Source organism: Rhinatrema bivittatum, chromosome 2 (genome assembly GCF_901001135.1).
Source record: "Rhinatrema bivittatum chromosome 2, aRhiBiv1.1, whole genome shotgun sequence".
Lineage (NCBI taxonomy): Eukaryota > Metazoa > Chordata > Amphibia > Gymnophiona > Rhinatrematidae > Rhinatrema > Rhinatrema bivittatum.
This window is the reverse complement of record NC_042616.1, coordinates 814,292,397-814,314,513: the sequence shown is the minus strand read 5'-3', so window position 1 is coordinate 814,314,513 and position 22,117 is coordinate 814,292,397. Positions and strand designations below refer to the sequence as shown.

At 46.9% G+C, this 22,117-nt stretch overlaps 1 protein-coding gene across 1 annotated transcript in view; it reads right to left on the bottom strand.

The window, feature by feature from the left end:
* Positions 1–742: 742 nt before the first annotated feature.
* The window catches only part of PLEC (plectin), a 443,280-nt gene continuing 421,905 nt past the window's right edge, over positions 743–22,117 (bottom strand). The window contains 30 exon segments of the mRNA XM_029592256.1: positions 743–2,032; positions 3,545–3,664; positions 10,091–12,435; positions 12,438–12,498; positions 12,500–13,276; positions 13,279–13,400; positions 13,403–13,469; positions 13,471–13,574; positions 13,577–13,641; positions 13,643–13,754; positions 13,757–13,823; positions 13,825–13,893; positions 13,895–13,986; positions 13,989–14,132; positions 14,135–14,189; positions 14,191–14,285; positions 14,288–14,356; positions 14,359–14,833; positions 14,835–14,877; positions 14,879–14,905; positions 14,907–15,112; positions 15,115–15,707; positions 15,710–16,442; positions 16,444–16,491; positions 16,493–17,014; positions 17,016–17,048; positions 17,050–17,103; positions 17,105–17,161; positions 17,163–17,291; positions 17,293–17,388. Coding sequence (XP_029448116.1) covers positions 11,036–12,435; positions 12,438–12,498; positions 12,500–13,276; positions 13,279–13,400; positions 13,403–13,469; positions 13,471–13,574; positions 13,577–13,641; positions 13,643–13,754; positions 13,757–13,823; positions 13,825–13,893; positions 13,895–13,986; positions 13,989–14,132; positions 14,135–14,189; positions 14,191–14,285; positions 14,288–14,356; positions 14,359–14,833; positions 14,835–14,877; positions 14,879–14,905; positions 14,907–15,112; positions 15,115–15,707; positions 15,710–16,442; positions 16,444–16,491; positions 16,493–17,014; positions 17,016–17,048; positions 17,050–17,103; positions 17,105–17,161; positions 17,163–17,291; positions 17,293–17,388 — 6,315 coding nt within the window. The 3' untranslated portion in view covers positions 743–2,032; positions 3,545–3,664; positions 10,091–11,035.

The following is a 22,117-nucleotide window of genomic DNA, read 5'->3' as shown; positions in this document are numbered from 1 at the left end:
AGGCAAAGCTATTTGCATCCCCCTCCCTGCATCTCTAATTTGATCCCTGTGCCTCCTACCTCTACCCCCCCTCCACGCCGAGTCCTCTTCCCCTCTCCACTCTTCATCAAACACACGTCAGTTGCAATCTTTCTGGCTTTTTTGCCCACAGCCGGCCCATGCATGCACTTCCGTCATTTTTCCACACCCAAAGGTGGTTTCCTGGCCTGGGCGGAGGAGCCTCGCCCATCCCTAGTTACAGCCCTGCACAGCCACCAGCAAACACTTAAATCAGATGCACAATGAGAGGAGAGGCTCAGTGTTTATTTTATACACCATCCTTGTTCACGTTTCCTATCTTTGGAGAGGCTGCAGCTCCACGCCTCAGTTTTACTACACTTCAGAATATATACAGGTTTTATGCATTTAATATTTTTTTTTTAGTGTTCTGCTGGACATGTCATCCTTAAAACTGCCACAGCTGCACTCCTCTTTGGGTATCCAGCACTGCAGCAGGTGCGCTAAGGCACCTGGGTCCATTCCAGGGCTGGGCCTGAATCATATTACATTATTGCCAACATTAGTATGGCATGCAAGATAAAACCAGCATCATAAAAACAACAACAATAATAATAATAATAATAAAAATACAAAACAAACAATAAAAAGCAAAGGGATTAAATGGTAAAATGATTTACATGTAGCAACCTACTGGAACTGGGTGGCTACAGCCTCTCGGGAAGCGAAGGGTGGGGGGTGGGGCGTATAAGAAAAGATTTGCTGCAAATAACGAGGAGAAGTGCTTTAGATCTGTAAGGGGGGGCGAACGGACACAGACTTTACCACCATCAGTTTCAGTCTATTGCTCCAGGAAGCATACAGTTCATTCTGGCCAAGATAGGAAGAGAGGGGTCCTGTTCCTTTCTCTGCTATCCTAAAGTGCTCTGCAGGCTGCGAGGAGATTTAACAGTATTACAAGGCCGAGCGACAGGGGGGCAGGCGCAGTCCTATGTGCGGTGATGTTCCTATGAGCGGAGAGAGTCCTATGCCGTGCCGTTGCCCCCTGCAGCTCTGCGAGCGGGTGGGAGAAACCCCCTCTTTACACCTCCCCCCTGCCCTGCAGTCTCCGGAGGCAGAGGAGACCTGCAGTGGGTGCAACCTGCAGGAAGTGCCTGTCCAGCTGGGCCAACAGTTTGGAGCCAGGCGTTTCCTGAGCTGGGTGTCATGGAAGAACGCCCAGCTGCTGTTGGGTGCTCTAATCCTCCCACCGCTTTCAGAAGATCCGGCTGTCCAACAGCAGCAGGGAGCTCTTTCATACCAGGGTCCCACCTACTCTTTTGTAAGGCCGGCCGGCCCCGGGATGATGCTGGCCTAGCTGCTCTGATCAGAGACCTCGTTTGCACTGTGTGCCGGCAGTGATCTCTTTTCAGCCTTTGGCTAGTGGTTTGAAATGCAGATTCCCGTCCCACACTTAAAGAGGAGCTGGCCCTCCTAAGAGTTGTTGTCCTCAGTGGCAGCGCCATCGCCTGCAGCATCCTCAGGAACGTGCACACTGCTTGGAAAGTGACTTGCTCAGCTCTTTAGGGGAGGGTGGGATGAGATGCCTTCTGTCTTGTTGCAGGTCTCTGGGGGGGGGGGGGAGCTTTTTAACTACTGGGAGGGAGGGGCCCTGTTGAAAACATTGGGATCAATGAGCCAGGCAGATTTCTTTGTGGCCATATCTAGAAGTTCATTCCCACACTACTGGCCTTGATCGGTCCAAACACTACCTGCCTCATTAACCGTGGCCTACGAGGTGGAGGCAGAGCACATGATGGGAGGGGTAATGGAAGGATTGCATTATCCAGATCAGGGCCAGTGGCGAGCATCCATTTATTCCCCTCCGGTCCCGGGCCAGTGAGAGAGGGTGCGCGCGGGTCACAGCTCCTCCCTCTCTGGGGTTTCTAGCTCAGAGGTTCCTCGCTGCTTGGTTTTCAAGTCCCTTCCCTCCAGTAGGGGGCTGCGGATTCCAAGCCCCACACAGGGCAAATGGTCACAAGGACATCCATCCACACTAAAATAAAGCCAACAAAAAGGAAGAGGATGGGCTTGGATGAAATGACAACACACAACTTGGTATATGAGATGCACCAACATAAAAAAAAAACTTAAATGAAAATAGATGCTCAAGTACAGACATAGGCCATCCTGTAAATCTGCTCCCACCCTCAGACCTACAGCTGCACACACACACTCACACATATACACACTCTCACACATACACACACTCACACATACACACACTCACACACGCTCACACTCACACACGCTCACACACACACATATACACACTCACACAGACACACATATACACACACACATACACACACAGACACACACACATATACACACTCTCTCACACACACACACACACACATACACACTCACACACACACACACACTCTCACACATACACACTCACACACACACACACTCTCACGCATACACACACTCACATACATACACTCACAAACACACATACACTCACATTCACACACACACACACAGACACACACGCTCACACACACAGATAGACACACACACTCACACATTCACACACACTCACACATATACACACTCTCACACATACACACTCTCATACATACACACTCACACACGCTCACACACACACACGCTCACACACACACATATACACACTCACACACACAGACACACATATACACACTCACACACACACACACATATACACACTCTCTCACACACACACACATACACACTCACACACACACACTCTCACGCATACACACTCACATACACTCACACACACACACATACACTCACATTCACACACACACACAGACACACACGCTCACACACAGACACACACACTCACACATTCACACACACTCACACATTCACACACACGCACACACACACACACAGATAGACACACACACTCACACAGATAGACACACACTCACACATACACACACACAGATAGACACACACACACACACACACACATACACTCTCCTGCACTAAACATTCAGCCGTGCTGCCTGGGCCCAGCCAGAGATGAAGGGTTACCACTGGGAGAGCCAGTTCTGAAGAGAAAGCTCCTCCTTGGGGCTGCCCTTGCCTGCCCAAAAGAAGAGATGTTAGAGAGGCGGAGAGGGAAACCATAAGAAGTTCGCAGAAGAGAGGAAGGATGGGGGGAAAAACTATTTTTTGCTCTGGCTCTTAAAAGGTTTTGGCTGGTGCCCGAGTTTTCAAAATATTTTTGACAGCCCTGCATCTAAAAGCACTCACACCTTGTCCTTCTCTCGTGTGGTCTCTGTATAATATCCACATGTGCAAAAAGTTATGGAGGGCTCCTCAAAAAAAAAAAAAGATCCCGAGGGCATCTCGGCAGCTCCCCGAGCCGCACTCTCAGCACTTGAGATGCTGTTCCAATGGACCATCCCGTGCCTGAACTCTCCCTTTCCACTGACCCTCCCCAGCCACTCTCTGACCCTTGAATTCTCCATCCCCTTCAATCCCGCTCCCAGCAGACCTTGCCACTCACCTGTGTGAGAGGAGCCAGCCCCGGCGCGGGAGTGACCCAGGATCGGCTGATGTCCGACACCCAGCTGAGGAATTCTCCCCGAGGCGACACGCCTTCCTTTGTAGGGCTGGCCAGAGGTGTCTGGAGAGGGACAGAAGAGAGGACACTGGGTGACTGAAGGAGGGGTGGCAGGGTCAGACTGGCATCATAAGAGTTATTCAGGCTTTAAAAGACAAGTCATTCATGGTGGGGAAAAAGCAGCCAAATGTTGCTGGTTGTACCCTGGACATTCATACTGAATTTCGAGTTTATTGGAGCGGAAATCATAGATGAGTAACAGCCCTGCTGATCTTATGCTGTATCATTATTGCCAGTAATAGCGGGTGAGAGGAAAAAAGAGGGAAGCAGACAGGAGCAACAAACAAATACAGGAAGTGCTGAGGGCAGAGAGACAAGCAGGGGAAATACGGATACAGCACTGCTCAGGCAAGAGAGAGAGGTAGACAGTGAGGGGGGCAAGCAGGGCAATAGAGCTCCTGGGGCAGAAGCATTAAACAGCGTTACAGGATTTGCTGAGGGAAGAGAGAAAGGGGCAGCAGGATGTAAGCCCTCAGAGGTGGCTGATGTCATCCAATGATGAGGACTATAAGGCTTCTAGAGGTTTTTGGCATTGTGCACAGAGCGTCACACGGGGGCCCTTCAGTTCTTAAACAGCTAGCATGGCATAAAGGATCCAGCTCCAAGGTGGGTTCTGGGAGCGCTTACATCCTGCTGTCCTCTGAGAACCCCTCTTACAGGGACCTGACTTTCGATTTCTTCAGAACAAGCGGGATGTAGCAGTACTCACAGGTGAAAAATCCCTAGCTACGGGCTTCCCCTAATGAACACAAGGGAAATACATCTAAATGGCTTCCCCAGCTATATTTGGTCCTTAGCCGGCTAAATTCTAGCTGGGTAATTAATTAATTGCCCGGCTAGAACTTAGCTGGATAAGAAGGGGGGTGGGGGTGGCAGGGGCGTTTCGGGACATCCCAGAGTTAGAAGTATAAGTTATGCGATATTCAGAGTTAGCTGCTTAACCAATGCGGCCCACTCTGGTCAGCACTGCTGAATATACCCTGCTAGTGAGCCGGATAGGACTGAAAATGGACTTCATTGTCATTGGTGGCAACAAGCCAATTTTGAGAAAACATTTTTTTTTACTCAATGCATAGTTAAACTCTGGAATTTGTTGCCAGAGGATGTGGTGAAAGCTCTTAGTATAGCTGTGTTTTAAAAAAAAGGTTTAGACAAGTTCCTGGAAGAAAAGTCCATAAACCATTATTAAGGTGGACCTGAGGAAATCCATGGCTCATCCATGAATCTAACAACCTTTTGGGATCCTGACAGGTTCTTGTGACCTGGATTGGCCACAGTAGGAAACAGTATACTGGGCTCGATGTATGGCAAATGTAATAGAAACATAGAAATGACGGCAGAAGAAGACCAAACAGCCCATCCAGTCTGCCCAGCAAGCTTCACACATTTTTTCTCTCATACTTATCTGTTTCTCTTAGCTCTTGGTTCTATTTCCCTTCCACCCCCACCTTTAATGTAGAGAGCAGTGATGGAGCTGCATCCAAGTGAAATATCTAGGTGTTTGGGTAATTGCCAGGTTCTTGTGGCCTGGTTTGGCCTCTGTTGGAAACAGGATGCTGGGCTTGATGGACCCTTGGTCTGACCCAGCATGGCAATTTCTTATGTTCTTATGTTCTTGATTAGTTAGGGGTAGTAGGGGTAGTAACCGCCGCAATAAGCAAGCTACACCCATGCTTATTTGTTTTACCCAGACTATGTTATACAGCCCTTATTGGTTGTTTTTCTTCTCCCCTGCCGTTGAAGCAGAGAGCTATGCTGGATATGCGTGAAGTATCAGTTTTTCTTCTTCTCCCCTGCCATTGAAGCAAAGAGCCATGCTGGATATGCGTGAAGTATCAGTTTTTCTTCTTCTCCCCTGCCATTGAAGCAGAGAGCCATACTGGATATGCATCGAAAGTGAAGTATCAGGTACATTTGGTTTGGGGTAGTAACCGCCGTAACAAGCCAGCTACTCCCCGCTTTGTGAGTGCGAATCCTTTTTTCTTCTCCCCTGCCGTTGAAGCAGAGAGCTATGCTGGATATGCATGGGCCCTGACTTCTATGGTTTGTGGAACTGATTTACAAACATTAGGGGAAGAAGCACAGGACTGCTTCTATGGTCAAGTCCAAAAGCAAAGCACGTTCAAGCAGCACTGTCTGAATTATCAAGAAGGCTGCTCACCTCGTAAAAAATGTTGCTAGCAGTAATTTTCTTATGGGTTTGACAGTTGCTTGGTTTTGATAGTAAATATTACTGTCTTTAACATAAGGCATGGGGGTAACCAGCATGGAGCAGCAGTTACTACCCTTAACAGAAACATGGGCGTAACCTGCACATTGTGGCAGTTACTACCCTTAACAGAAACATGGGAGTAACCTGCACAGAGCAGCAGTTACTACCCTTAACAGAAATATGGGCGTAACCTGCACAGAGCGGCAGTTACTACCCTTAACAGAAACATGGGCGTAACCTGCACATTGTGGCAGTTACTACCCTTAACAGAAACATGGGAGTAACCTGCACAGAGCGGCAGTTACTACCCTTAACAGAAACATGGGGGTAACCTGCACAGAGCGGCAGTTACTACCCTTAACAGAAACATGGGAGTAACCAGCACAGAGCAGCAGTTACTACCCTTAACAGAAACATGGGGGTAACCTGCACGGAGCGGCAGTTACTACCCTTAACAGAAACATGGGGGTAACCTGCACGGAGCGGCAGTTACTACCCTTAACAGAAACATGGGGGTAACCTGCACAGAGCGGTAGTTACTACCCTTAACAGAAACAAGGGGGTAACCTGCACAGAGCGGCAGTTACTACCCTTAACAGAAACATGGGGGTAACCTGCACAGAGCGGCAGTTACTACCCTTAACAGAAACATGGGGGTAACCTGCATGGAGCAGGAATTACTACCCTTAACAGAAACATGGGGGTAACCTGCATGGAGCAGGAATTACTACCCTTAACAGAAACATGGCGGTAACCTGCATGGGGTGGCAGTTACTATCATAATAAACTTGCTGGGCAGACTGGATGAACCATTTGGTCTTTTTTTTGCCGTTATCATCTTATGTAGTCAAAGCCCCAAGAGAACTGAGACCCTGAGCCAGAATCAGAGGTTGGCAATTCAATCTGAGTTTGTATCTGGCTAAAAGGTAAGGCTTCAGTGAGAATATCTCTTGTCCAATGACTTGTAGCTCCCAAGTAACTTCTGTACCTTGAGAAATCTCCCCCTCCCCAATACAATGCAAATGTCTCTCCAGGAACTGGCTTCTGGACCCTTTCACCAGATATTATAAGAGTCTCAAGCAGCAGCTGGATCTCTGTTTGCAGGGCTACTGACTATATCGATACACAAGCACTTGCAACTGTGTAATCCAAAGCTGCCTGGATCTTCTCTTCCAGCTCCCTCTTCAAAATTACCAATGCCAGTTCAGCAGGGGAAGCAGGAGTAGTCACATCTTCTTGAATCACTTGAGGAAGCTTGGTGGCTGGCACCTGGCCCCTTGGAGGCTGTTGCGATTCCCGAGATGGATAGGAGGGTGAGCTTCCCTCTCTGCAGGAACACTTCACAGGATTTAAGGCCATGGCCAGAATCTCCCTACTGCCAGCTTGCGCACCAATGCTTCTTCACCCTCGCCTGATGCCAGGCATCAGTACTACTTGATGGAATCCTTCACGTCCATTGGATGAGGGGGAGCTAGGTGATGGTACATTGCCTCTACAAGTATTCAACGTCAATGCACTGCCAATGTCCAGTGCAGCTCCGGGCCCTTTGATATCGATGCCTTTGATGCTGATGGGCCAGACATTTTTCTCGAAGAGCTTTTCCATGAGCTTGGGTTCAAATGATGTCCTCTTCCTGCATATGGAATACTCCTCGAAGTTGTGGATGTCCCCAGGCAGAATACACATCATGGAGATCAACGATAGATAAGATGCCTCTGCACCAAGGGCACTTGTTCATGCCACGGGTCCTCTTAATTACTGAGGTGAAATTTAATGACTCGATTTTTACAAAAAACCCAATCGATACTACTTGATACACCAATACCAACTTTAACTGAATCCAAAAAAAAACTTAATGAGGGTGAGAGAAAGTGAACCAAGAGTCCTCACAACGAAGACATCCAGTATGAAAAATGTCTCACAGCAAGAGGAACACACACGATTGTTGGGCTCCATGGAAAACCCAGAACTGAAGGAGCGCCATGCATGCCAAAAGTCTTCTAGAAGCTTTGTAGTAACCTTCACTGGCTGGGCTCTGTCGGATGATGCTACCCACCTTGGAGTATTTTTGCATCCTACTTTTCCATGCAATAAACAAGAACTGCTTAGGAAGAGATGGGGCCGGAGAGGGGACAAGGAAGGACATTAAACAGAGATACAAAAATTGTTGAGGGAAGAGAGAGTAGGGACGACAGGGGACAAGCAGGAGCAATAACCAGAGATACAGTAACTGTATGAGGTGAAATAGTGTGGCTAGGGGTAAGGGACAAGAAGGAGCATTAAACAGAGATATCGGAGCTGCTGAGGGGTGGGGAGGCAGGCAGGCAGGGAACAAGCAAGGGCAGTAAGGAGATAGCAGGAACTCCTGAGAGGAAAGAGGGGCAGATGGGGAATAAATACAGAAAGCTTCACTGGAAAATATGCACCAGGCAGGATATGGCTGGACAGAAGGAAATATAAGGAAATCCAAGCAGCTGCAGGGGCAGAAACAGGGAAGACAATTTTGAAAAACCTGGCTAAAAGTGCCCCTGGGCTTCCATTGCATGCACGTTTTTAACAGGTTAAGGGAAGGTGTCACCAGAAGTATGCGTCGGGCAGAATTAGAAAACAGCGCGCACACACACTGCATTTTGAAATGTACATGTTCTGTTTCCCAGCACAGAAAGCAGGTGCGCAGGCAGCGGGGGCCAGTTGTATCCGTGAAACTCAGCAGGGACTTTCCTTTGGAAATCTGTAGCAGCTCCACAGGAGCAAAGCTTTGGAAATCACTCCTCGGTGTCTCCCCTGTCTCCTTGCTATTCTGAGAGAATAAAGAGGAATAATGGTTGGGTCCTTTTTAGCAGTTCGGTTACTGCCTGTGACCAGGGTGTCCCCTGCTGTTCTTATGAGGACTGACTGGACCTGGACTCTCCCAACTTGGTCAGTCTGGCAACATAAAAATCTGAGGTTTTCTGCTGACCCACCAACCAAAACAAAAAAACAACATCTGGATCCCTGAAGGGAGGATTCTGGGAAGAGAGGCCGATGTACAGAGAAAGGCACCCACATAAACAATACAGAGCTAGCTAATCCCACTGGCTGCTTCACATAAAGATCAGTTTTCGTCTGTGATGATAACGATTTGCAAACCTTCTATGGGGCTGGTAGATGATTAAAATCGGATGCTATTATGCCATAACTGATGGTGGAAGAAGGACGTACGATATCATACCCCGAGACAGCACTGGGATTAGCTGTTTCCTGTGTTGTTTATGCGGATATCCAGGTGGAACTGCATTTAGACCTCTTTGTATTTCCTGGTAGCTGGTATAGAGAGCGGCAACAAAAACCATAAAGGGGATGGACTATTTCCCTTATGATGAGAGGCTATGCAGGCTCAGGCTCTTCAGCTGGGAAAAGAGACGGCTAAGAAGGGACCTGGTACAAGTTTATTAAATCGTGAGTTGGGGTGGAATGGGTAAATAAGGAACAGTTTATTCACCCTTTCAAATACTGCCAAAATAAAGGGCTACTCCATGACACTAACTGGTAAAAGATTTACATATTTTTTCATTCAACCCACAATGAAACTGTGGCGTTTGTTGCCGGAGAACGTGGTCAGAGCTAGTCGTATAACCGTGCTACGTTTCTGGAAGCAGGTCCATTATCGGTTATTATCCAGGCAGAGGTGGGGGATCACCAGGCAATGAGCAGCAGGTAAGATCAGCCCAGTTACTTCAGGTGACTCAGGCTGGGCCCCCCTCTAGTGCACTTCTGATGTTCTTATGGTTTGAACTCTTATGATGTTCTTATGGTTTGAACTCTCCTTTGAAGAGAACTCTCCAGACAAGGCTAGAAGAACAACAAGAAGAGAAGTTCTATTTCGTGGTTAAGCAGAAGGGGACAGACCAGCCCCTGTCATACAGGGACGCAAAATAAACCTAGAGGCAAAGGGCACTTCCCAGATACAAAAAGACAGAAAGCGACACAACCAGGCAGTTCTCGTTTTTTTTCTGTGCAAGACATGCAAAACACATGCAGCTCAGAAAGGACAAGCAGCAGACCCTCCCCCTCCCACCCCCCCCATCTCAACCACCTTTTTCCAGCCATGTTTAACACATCAAGCAATTAAGTAGCCCAGGCCAAGGGAGAGCAGGGGGAAGCTGCGGCAGGCGGGGAGAACAACCAGCTACAATGCTCGGTGAAGAAGCACGGGGGCATCCAAAGTGCGGACTTACAGCCACAGGGAGCGTCGCTGGGTGCCGGGCGCCGAGGAGCCGGAGAGGAGAGGAAGAGTTCTTTCTGGTGCCCTTTTCTGGAATCTGGAGGCCAGGCATCCCCCCTTCCCATGCAGAACGTGAACGAGCCCATAAAAAAAGATCCAGGCCTAAGGACCAATGGTGGCATGTGTGCACTGAAGGGCATAGGAAAAGGAAGTCAACAAAATGTCCAAAAGTCAACAGTCTGTCTGGGCAGCTTTTTCTTCATAGTGTGGAAGTGCAAAGGGAGATTTGCATAGGCAGCAGATCATAAAGCAAAAAAAACGTAGTTTCTTCTCCTCTGAAGGGGGGTGGGCAAGGGTGGCTTTTGTGGAAGAAGGCTGGTACAGGTTTTATTTTATATATATTTCTTTTTTTTTTTTTTCTTTTTTTTTTTTTTAACAAAAAGAGTCTCTGGTAAGCTTAATAAATGCATAGAAGTCACGGCACCACAGTCTTCTAAGGAAGAGTTTGACTCCTCTGTATATATCTTGATTACGCTGGCTTATCTTACTCTGGTTTCTCCTCATTTTTCTTACATTTATTCTGCTCTGCAGATGGTTGACACGCACGCTAATTAACAACCCCTCACACGCAACCCCCTCCCCCACAAAAAAAAAATCCTAAATGATATAGAGCGCCCTAATAGTGTTCTCTTAGTTATCACTCAATATACAAATACTGTCATAAGAACAAGAATATATTAATATATTAGTCTGGTAATATGAATTTTATTCTCCAGCTTTTCCATTTTTTGGTTAAATTTTAGGCACTGCTTTCTTCGTATGAAAACAAAATATTGAAAAAAAAATTTCAAAAGTAAAGTTGATTATTTTCAGCAAGCAGCTTCACCACATGCAGAGCAGGATAAGTGGAAAGGTTCCATCGATCTTTTTTGTTTTTCTATAATTTAGAGCTGAAGGCTCATGCCACTATGGGGAGAGGACCCTGCAGTGCTAAAAAGTCCCTGTTGGCTTCCCATCTGCAGCCTTGGCTCAGGCTGGTCAAGGCAAGAACCAGTTCAGCAGTATCAATGGCATTTCCCTGGGGACCGGCAGTGTATCTGCGACCGTAGCTTGAGGAGGAGTAAGAGGAGGAAGCGAAGGTCATGGAGAAGCCCGAGCCTCCTGTTGCATCAAAGCTGCCTCGCCTCGAGCCTGACCGTGAGCCAGTTCTGGAACCAGATCTGGAACCAGAGGTGGAACCAGACCCGCTAACATTATATGGGCTGTAATAGCCTTTGCTGGACTGGGATGAGGCCTCCAGAAGTCGCAGCCCGCTGCCATCTTCAATCATGCTTTTGTCCATTGCCTCTTTATAGGAGATCTTCAGCTTAGTTTTGGGGCATGTGAGATATTTGGAGTAGGTGTTGACGTCCCGCAGCTTCTGTGCGGTGCGTGAATCGATGGAACCATTTCGCAAAGCGTCTTCCAAGTTGACACGGTTAGGAACATCTGGTTCAATCAGCCCACCTGTCAAGTACTGTACTTCAAGAAAGCGCTGGCCAGCCTCATAGTACAGCCAGCCCTTCTTCAGGGCTTGTGCTGCTGACATCCTTGTCTTGGTTCTTGGATCTTCAAAGCCATTGTAGGCCTTTTGGGCAAGATTGATTCTATCCACCATGATTTTGTCAACAAGGCCTTTGTTCACAGCATCAGTGACAGAGAATTTTTGCCCAGTGTTGATGTCAATGATACCCCCAGTGCAGGCTTGAGCCTCCAGTAACCTTTGGCCAGTAATATTATCTACAAGGTTGCGATGCATGGCTTCTGTAATAGATACTTTTTCTAGAGTATCAGTATCCAAGATACCAGCAATTGGGCCGGTTTCCTCACTAGGATCACTCCAAGAGGTTAGTTGAGTTCTTACGGCTGCTGGGCTGACAGGATAAGAGGAAGAGGAACCAACTGAGGAAGTTCTTGAACGGAAACCGCTCATATTGCCCGACAGCATGTCTGCAAACTCAGTGATGGACAGAGTGCCTGCACGATACTGGTCTAAGGAGGACTGATCTATGAGGCCCTTTGCAATGGCATCATCAATATCATACTGTCTCCCTGATCTCCTGTCAGTAATTATTGACTTAACAACACCATCTGAGGAAGAGATAGTGACCTCTTCCCACTCGCATTCTTGCTCTGAGAGCTCCATGTAGGTCTGATGATCAATAAGCCCTTTGCGATAAGCCTCGTATACAGACATCTCTTTGCCAGTCTCGGGGTCTACGATAACTACCCTGCGTTTGCGGACTGATGACTTTGAAGAGGTCTTTCTCTCACGCTTCTTCTCCTTCAGTGGTAAAAGACAGAGTCCAGTGTCTGGGCTGTGATACATCTCTCCATGAGCTGAAGGTAAGTAAGATTCTCTTCTGTATTGGGATCAAAAAAATCCCTTAGTGTCATCACTAGGATCAGAAAGAATCTCATTCATTTCCTCATCAAAAAGGCCTCTCTTGTAGGCTACCTCCACTGGGAGACGATGGCTTTCTTCTGGATCAATAATGCCTCCGGTGGCAATCTGGGCTTCAAGCAGACGGATTCCATGGTCTTTTAGAATTAGCCCCTTCTTCATGGCTTGAAAAAGGGAGATCAGCTTGCCAGAATAAGGGTCTTTGTAACCAGTAAACAGCCCTCTCAGCTGAATAAAGCTTGTCTTGAACTCTGAGCCTACAATCCCCATCCGCACTGCATCTTCCACTGCTAACTTAAGGCATTTAATTGGATCAATAACATAGCCTGTTGCTGCCTGGGCTTCTAGGAGTTCAAAGGCTGTTCCAGGTCTTATGAACCCCTTCTTCATTGCTTGATAGACAGAAAACTTCTCTTTAGAGGACTCAACATAGACTCCAGCAATGCAACTTGTGCCTTCCAGGAACTTTTGAAGGTTTTTTGAAACTTCTTCTATAGATGTCAACCCTTCCTGGAGCCTCTGGGCTGTAGTTTCATCCATGACTTGTGAACGTACCAGTTCCTCCACACTGATCTGTTTTCTCAGACCTTTGAATGTTAGCTTCCTCTTGTCTGATAGTGGCAGCAGGTAAAGATGACTGTTTTCATCTAGTCTGCATCTTTTGAGAAGCTGCAAGTAACTGAGTTTCTCATTGGTGGAAGGATCAATGTAGCTCCTGATTTCACTCGGCTCAGAAAGTCTGTCATAAGTCTCTCGTATTTAAGGTAGCCACGCTGGTAGGCGATTTCTATTGGTAAGTGGAATCCAAAACGTGGATCAATGATGCCACCTGTAGCTAGCTGGGCATCTAACAATTTCAAGGCATGCTCTGACGGAATAGATCTTTTTTCATGGCCTGAAGAGGGAAATCATCTTGCTCACTGTAAGGATCTCGGTAGCCTGTGACAGCCTCTTTCAGCTGAGAGAAGTCTGTCATGTATTTCAGGACCAACTACTCCCTTTCCTGACAGCTCATCAACTGTCAGCATCTCATTCTTCACAGGGTCTATAATAAGCCGGTGGCAGCTTGAGCATCCAGCAATGCATGAGCTACTTCGGGTGATATCAGCCTCTCTTTCATGCTGATAGATACTAATTATCTCTTTGGTGGAAGGGATCTGTATGCCAAGCAACACAGCCTGTGTTCCATACAAATATTTCCAGATGGTCTCTATCTGTATAACCTCTTGAATGGTTTAGTTCCTTGCTTCAGCATGTTATAAATCTCCAGAGTAATGATCTTGGACTCATACAGTTCCTCAGCAAGAAATTCTACGGCGCACAAAGTCATAGGAGTACAGCTCATGCTGTCTAACAATTTCCGTCTTCTCTAGTGATTTCAATGATGATGATAATCATGCGCTCTTTTGTAAGTTGACCAGAACGGAACTCCTTCATCAGCCTTTCCCTTTCATCAGCTGGGATTAGTCAGACTGCATAAGTTCCCACATGGTCATGGAAGACCCTGCCATGGTGCCTACAGGAATGTCAATCTTTGTCTCCTCAAATACCTTCTTAGCATCTTCTTCGCTGTATTTTGGAGCAGCCTCCATTGCTGCAGGCTTTCTTGCTTACTCAGGGAGAGGAGGTACAGACCTGTCTCTGGGTCTTTAATACACCTCTCTTTAAGTTTGCAGGTAGGTGAGGTTCTCTTGGGTGTTGGGGTCAAAAAACCCTTTAGTGTCATCACTTGGGTCAGACAGGATCTTGCTCATTTCTTCATCAAGTAACCACGCTTGTAGGCAATATCTACAGGGACACGATGGCTGTGCACTGGGTCAATGATACCACCTGTGCTACCTGGGCTTCCAGAATACGAATTCCATGATCCTTAAGAATAAGTCCCTTCTTCATGGCTTCAAAAACAGAGATGGTTTTTCCTGAATATGGGTCTTTAAACCCAGTCACTGCTTTTTCGGCCGAGAGAAGCTTTTCATGTAGTTCTGGTCCGACGACACCAGCTTTCACAGCCTCATTAACATACAGTTTTTGATTCTTTACTGCATCAATTATGAAACCAGTTGCAGCTTGGGCTTCCAGAAGAATAAGAGCTGTCCCTGGTCTCAGCAAGTCTCTCTTCATGGCTTGGTAAATGTTCATTTTTTCTTTGGTTTGTTGCAGAAGGACTTCCGGCAATGCAGTCACTGCTTGGAGGTACCTCTTCACAGAATCAGTCTCAGAGATTTCCTTCACTGATTTCTTGCCTTCTTTAAGTTGGTCATACTGTGTCTTATTAATTATATTAGATTCCAGCAGCTCAACTGCAGGTACTGGGGGCTCGTAGGCCACTAAATGTTAATCTTTCTTGTTTCTTTGTTCAGTTCTTCAATGATTGTGATCATTATCTATAATCTTCTCAATCGTGACTTTCCCTGTCTTATATTGCCTAATTAATTCTCTCTTCTGTTCTTCAGTGAAATACTCAGAGTTAATAAGCTCCCAGATGGTAACAGTCTTGCCTTTAAAAGAGCCACTTGGTACTTCCACTGTTGCCTTTGTGAACACATCTTTGGCTTGGTTATCAGTGTAAATTTCCTTCCTGCTGGGATTGTATTGGCTTGTTCTGAAAGTGGTAGCATATAAAGACCAGTCTTTTTGTCCAACTTGCATTTTGTCTGCAATTGGGAATAGGTAAGATTCTCCTGAGTGTTTGGATCATAGAAGCGCTGGGTTTCATCAGTGGGCTTTGCTAAAGTCTTATTTGTCTCTTCATCTAGGTATCCCCTCTTGTAGGCGATATCAAGTGGAACACGGTGGCTATTTACTGGATCAATTATGCCACCTGTGGCAAGCTGGGCATCCAAAAGGCGAATTCCATTATCAGTAGGGATCAGCCCTCTTTTCAGAGCTTGGAATAATGAGACAGTATTCCCTGTGTAAGGATCTTTGTAACCCGTTACAGCTTTCTCTGCAGACAGAAGCTTCTCATGGAATTCTGGACCAACAACACGGGCTTTAACAGCCTCTTCAACAGGGAACTTATCATTCTTAACTGGATCAATTATGTAGCCAGTGCCTGCTTGAGCTTCAAGAAGATTATAAGCAACCTCTGGCTTCAACAGATTTTTCTTCAAGGCATCATAGAAAGACATCTTTTCCCCAGTAGGTTCTACCAGGACACCTGCAATTGCAGTTGTTCCCTTCAGGTATTCTTAACAGAGTCCACTTCAGAAACTTCCTTCACAGACTTCTTGCCCTGGTGCAACTCATTGTACAGATCTTTGTCAATGATTTTACTTTCTACTAGTTCAGCTGCTGGCACAGAATCCCGGAGGCCATCAAAGCACAGCTGTTTTTTCTTCTCATTCTCCTCCACCACAGTGATAATAATCTTGATAATCTTCTCTACTGTAATTTTCCCAGTTTTGTACTGACGGATGAGATCTCGTCTCTGCTCCTCAGTGAAGTATTCTGAGTTAATGATTTCCCAGATGGTGACAGTCTTTCCCTGAAATTTACCAAATGGTACGGACACAGTGGCTTTCTTGAATACATCTTTGGCTTCTGTGTCTGTGTAAGCCAGTTCTGCTTTTGCTGCTTTATCGGTAAGGGGAAGCAGGCAGAGTCCTGTCTCTGGATCCGTCATACATCGCTCCATCAATTGCAAGTAAGTAAGGTTCTCTTGGGTGTTGGGATCAAAGAATCCTTTGGTGTCATCAGATGGGTCTGAAAGGATATCATTCATCTCTTCATCAAAGTAGTTACGCTTGTAGGCAACTTCCAAGGGCAAGCGATGACTATCAACTGGATCAATGATACCTCCAGTGGCAATCTGGGCTTCAAGAAGGCGAATGCCATGGTCCCTTACAATAAGGTCCTTTTTCATGGCCTGGAAAAGGGAGATCTTATCTCCCGTGTAGGGATCTTTGTAGCCTGTAACTGCCCCTTTCAGCAGAAAGCATTTATTGTGGCAACTCAGGACCAATAACATTTTTCCCTCACAGCTTCATTAACTGACAGTCTTTTATTCTTCACAGGATCAATTATGAAGCCTGAGGCAGCCTGAGCTTCCAGTAAAATAAGAGCAGTGCCAGGGGTCAGGAGCTTTTTCTTCATGGCTTCGTAGATACTCATCTTTTCATTATTTGGCTTTATCAGCAAGCCAGCAATACTACTCTTCCCTTGCAAGTACTTTTTAATATCATCTCTTTGAGAAAGCTCAATTACTGTCACCTGGCCTTTCTTCAGCTCTCTAAGATTCTCTCTTGCTCAGGATACCTGCCAATACTCAGCTTGTCTGCTGTCACCTTCTGCCGCAAACCATCCAAACCCTAGCTCGGTCATTCTCATTTTGAGCAAGGCATCTACTGCATCTCTGCCATTGGGCATAGCATTAGTTTGTGTTAGTAGGGTGGTGAGACTTGGAGCTCCCTAGAAAGGTCATCAAGTCTGAATCATCATTTCTCTGGTTTGGGCCAAGGCTATTCTGTGTTCCTCTTCTAGTTGTTCAAGTTTTCTCCCTGAGTTTCCTGTTTTCATCTGCTAGGAGCTTCTTCCTGGTCTTGTCTCTTCTTGTCTAGTTGATGTAGCTCTTCTTGCTTGTGGACGGACATTCTCTTCAGCCGCTTTCTGTTTCTTTAGAGCTTCGTCCATGCTGGTTTTTCAGCTGCTGTTTCTCCCCCTCCAGCTGCTGAGTTGGTGTCTTGTTACTTGTTCTTGCTTCATGCTTCTGAGCTTTGCGGACCTCATCTTCATAAAGCTTCTTCCAGCTTGGCTTCTCCTCCTCAATATACGTTCTCCTTTTCAAGAAGGAGATGCTTCTCAGATAAAAATGTTGTTTGGAGGACTTTAGTCTCCTGGCGCAGCTGTTCTTGCTGAGCCACCTGCATCTAAAAAAGGGTAAACAGAGGAAAAAATGTGTCAGTTGGAGATCTACTTACACATACTGCAAAATGATCAGTGGTTACAAAGACAGATGGGAAGAAAGCTCAGTAAGAAAGAGACTGTTAGGAAGGACATGAAGTAAAATTTGACTAGGGGAAATCTGTATTATGATAGTCTTCCTTGTTCCTCCTCTCCATAGAGATACAGATTTCTAATACCTGAGAGGTAATTAATAATTGCACAAGAACAAACCCCCTTCCAGTGCAAGCGAAGTTGTAGAATTAAGGGTCATTGATATGAAGCTCTGAGTGGGTAGACTCAGGGAGCAACATTAGGAAATATTTTTTTCATGGGAAATAGTGTTGGATGCCTGGAATGCCCTATCAGAAGAGGTAGTGAAGATAAGAATGGTAATGGAATCTAAAAGTCAGTGGGATCAACACAAATGTTTCTTAGTGGCTAGAGGATGGAAGTGACAGAACTGGGTTAACCTATGGCAACTTTTGGTGAAACATTTATGTAGCAGAGTAATCTGACTGGAGCAGAAGTTACAACCAGCCAGTGGTTGCATTCGAGTGGATCCATTCGTGCATATGGTTTTATGTGGCTCGTAAACCAAGTTCACTTCATTATGGCGATAGGGCAGGGGCAGGGGCAATCCATCCAGCTGGGGCAGGCCCTCTAAAGTCCAGGGAGCAGGGGGAATATTACCTATTCTTATGGCTGGGATGGGGCCTCATTACCCTTAGAATAACACCTGCTTTGGCAGACTGGATGAATCATTTTGGTCTTTATCTGCTATATTTCCTATCTTAACCATATATATGTTATAATTATGGTGTTCATTTATTTATTTATTTAAATATTTTATTGGATGCTTAGATTTTCTAAGCTCTAAGGATAACCATACATAAATCAGAAAAATATAAAATTACAGAATAATAAAAACAACAACATATTGGAAAATCAGGATGGAGGGAGCCAAAGGAAATAAAAGACTGCTCACAGTTCTTATATTCACTTTTACTGCTATTCTGTATTTATTGAAAATCAGCTATAAAAATCGGTTGCTTGTGTGCTTGCTCTATAAATAGGAAATATATTAACCAGTCTATACAACCTGATTTAGCTTAATGGGTCTCCTTGGATTAAGCATTAAAATACAAAACTTTAATATATTTAATAGCAAAGATCTTATAGGAAAATTAGTTCTTACCTGTTTAATTTTCGTTCCTGTAGTATCCCACGGATCAGTCCAGACAGTGGTTGAGCCTCCTGTCCAGCAGATGGAGGCCAGAGAAAAACTGAAAGGGTATCCTATATCAGGACAGTGCTCACCCCTGCGCCCCTCAGTATAAATGTTAACAAAGGCCAGATAACATAATCAGAAATTGAAACCCGAAATAAGATCAAGAAAGTAGCTAATCCAATATGAATAATTATAATGCTAACTAGGAACAGTGCAATAAATAGCTTGTGTCTATGTGGTAGAAACGTCCAGTGCCCTTATGATTCTGTTATATAACATTTCTGCAAGGAAAAAGGCATTCTCCACAGCTGTAAGGGAAAAACAGTACAAGTGGACTGAAAAACAGTAGACCGGGAGGGAGTCTGGACTGATCCGTGGTACTACAGGAACAAGATGAGACAGGCAAGAACTAATTTTCCTTTCCCTGTAACGTACCCGGATCAGTCCCAGATAGTGGGATGTACCAAAGCTTCCCTAACTAGGGTGGGACCAAGATGGTTCCACTCGGAGTACCAGTCTGCTGAAGGAACCAAACACTGGCGCCCCGACAAGACGATAATGCCGAGCAAAAATATGTAGCGATTTCCAAGTGGCTACTCTGCAAATTTCCTGCAGAGAACCACGAGGCGCAGAGAATAGGTTTTAGACCCTCTGGATCTGGCAGGCCCTGGCAAAGATATGCAGATGAGATTGCTTCCTTTAGCCAGCGAGCTATGGTGGCTTTAAGAGGCCTTCTGCCCCTTATGAGGCCCACTCCATAGAACAAAGAGATGATCAGAGACCCTGAAGTCATTGGTGAGCTGTAAGTACTGCAGAAGAACTCTCTTAACATCCAAATGGCATAGATCACTACCAGCCCGCACTAGCAATATCCTCCGGAGAAAAGGCAGGGAGCTTCACAGGACTGATTTACATGAAAGGAGGAAACCACCTTTGGCAGAAAGGAGGGAGCTGTTTTTAGAGAGACCCCCGAATACGAGAACTGCAGGAAGGGTTCCCTACAGGATAAAGCTTGAAGCTCGGACACCCTCCTGGCCGAACAAATAGCCACCAGAAAACCATCTTAAGCATCAGGTCCTTGAGCGTGGCCCGTCAGAGGGGCTCAAAGAGCGCCTCGCAGAGGACACGAAGGACCAGGTTAAGACTCCAAAAAGGACAAGTAGGCCTGGGCCAGCGGATTCAAAATGCTTAGCTCCTTTAGAAACCATACGACATCCGGATGGCTGCCACTGTGTAACTGTCAAGCCTCCCTAATAGGGAACCGAGGGCTGAAACCTGAACACGTAAGGAGTTGAAAGATAAACCTTTAGAGAGACCGTTCTGGAGGAAGGAGAGAACCAAGGAGACCGAGGCCCTGTGCATCGATACCCCAGCATCCGTACACATATTGTCAAACACTCTCCAAACTCGAACATAAGCAAGAGAATTAGAGGTTTTACGTGCATACAACAAAGTGGATATCACTTCCTCCTTATAGCCCCTTTCTTAGGCACCGCTGCTCAAAAGCCAGGCCGCTAGACAAAAGCGATCCGTGCTCGAAAAATACGAGACTTTGTCAGAGGAGGTTGTGGAGGTGACCGAGACAAAGAGGGCCATCCAACGCGAGATTCATGAGGTCCACGAACCATGGGTTTTGGGGCCACTCCGTCACGATGAGAATTACCAGCCCTTTGTGAACTTCTATCCATCTGAGAACCTTTCCCACCAGGGGCCAAGGTGGGAACATGTAGAGGAGGACATCGCAGGGCCAGGGCAGGGCCAGAGCATCCATGCCCTCCAAGCATTGTTCCCTTCTTCGACTGAAGAACCTGGGAGCCTTCACATTTTTCAAAGTGGCCATCAAGTCCGAGTGGGGAGCCCCCCACTTGCGCACGACTAAATTCATCGCTTCTTCCGACAACTCCCACTCTCCGGGGTCGAGATGTTGACAACTGAGGAAGTTCAGCCTGAACATTCTCCTTCCCTGCAATGTGGGAGGCCGCCAGGCGGTCCAACTGGCATTCCACCCATGCAAACAGTTTGCTGGTTTCCAGGGCCACCAGGCGACTCCTTGTGCCCCCCCTGGCGGTTGATGTAAGCTACTGTGGTGGCATTGTCGGAGAGGACTCTCACCGCATTGCGGTGGATTAAGGGGGGGGAAGAACCTGAGTGCCAGTTGGACAGTCTGGGCCTCCAGGCGGTTGATGTGCCACTTGGATTGGATCACGGTCCAACTTCTCTGAGTCAATTGAGACTGACACACTGCTCCCCAACCGGAGAGGCTGGCATCCGTCATCACGACAATCCACAGGGGAATCTCCAGAGGCATACCCTTTGACAGGTGATCGAGTGAGAGCCACCACTGTATGCTGGCGATGGTAGATTCGGGAAGCGGTAGGAGCGCCTGAAAATGCTCAGAGACTGGCTTCCAGCGGGCTAGCAAAGCTTTCTGCAAAGGACGCATATGCGCAAACACCCAGGGAACCAGATCTATAGTGGAAGTCATAGGGCCCAGTACTTTGAGGTAGTTCCAGGCCATGGGCAACGAGAGAGAGACGAGATGCTATACCTGCTTCATGAGCTTGAGCGCCTGGACCTCGGGTAGGGAGACCTTGGGGCACGCAAGTGTCAAAACGAGCTCCCAGAAATTCCAGAACCTGGGAGGGCACAAGGTAGCTCTTGGACTAGTTGACAATCCACCCGAGAGAGGTGAGGACCAACACGACTGACTGCTGCCGCACAGAGCTTCTCCAACTTCGCCCGGATGAGCCAGTCATCCAGGTAGGGATGGACTAAGATTCCTCCCGCCAGAGGAAGGCCGCACCACCACCACCACCACCTTGGTGAACGTACAAGGAGCAGTGGTGAGCCCAAATGGGAGAGCCTGAAACTGGAAGTGCTGGCCCAGAATGTTGAAGCGAAGAAACGTCTGGCGCTCCTTGCAAATAGGGAAATGAAGGTAAGCCTCCGTGAGATCGAGGGAAGCAAGAAACTCGCTGGAGCAATCCGCCACTATGACCGCCCTCAGGGTCTCTATTCGAAAACGGGGAACCTTGAGTGCTTGGTTGAGTCTCTTGACGTCCAGGATTGGTCGGAAGGAAGCCGTCCTTTTTGAGGACGATGAAGTAGATGGAATACTGGCCGGATCCTGTTCCTTTGGGGGAACAGGGACTATGGCTCCGAGCTCCAGGAGCCTGTCGAGAGTCTGACACACCGCTGGCCACTTTTCAACTGCTGTGTGGCGGGATCAGGTGTCAGTCCGGAAGGTCCCAAGCAAACTTCTAATGCGTAACCTCTTCCGAATCACATCCAGGACCCACTGATCCATAGTGATTTTGGCCCATTCCTCGAGAAAAAGGACAGACGTCCCACTAAGGCGCAAGCGGAGGAATGGGCTGTCCGCATCTCATTGCGAGGACTTCATGGCGGATCCTTGGGGTTGCCATCTCGAAAGGTCGATGCCCCTGAAAGGAATAAGACCATGCCTGCGATCGGGTGGAGGAATT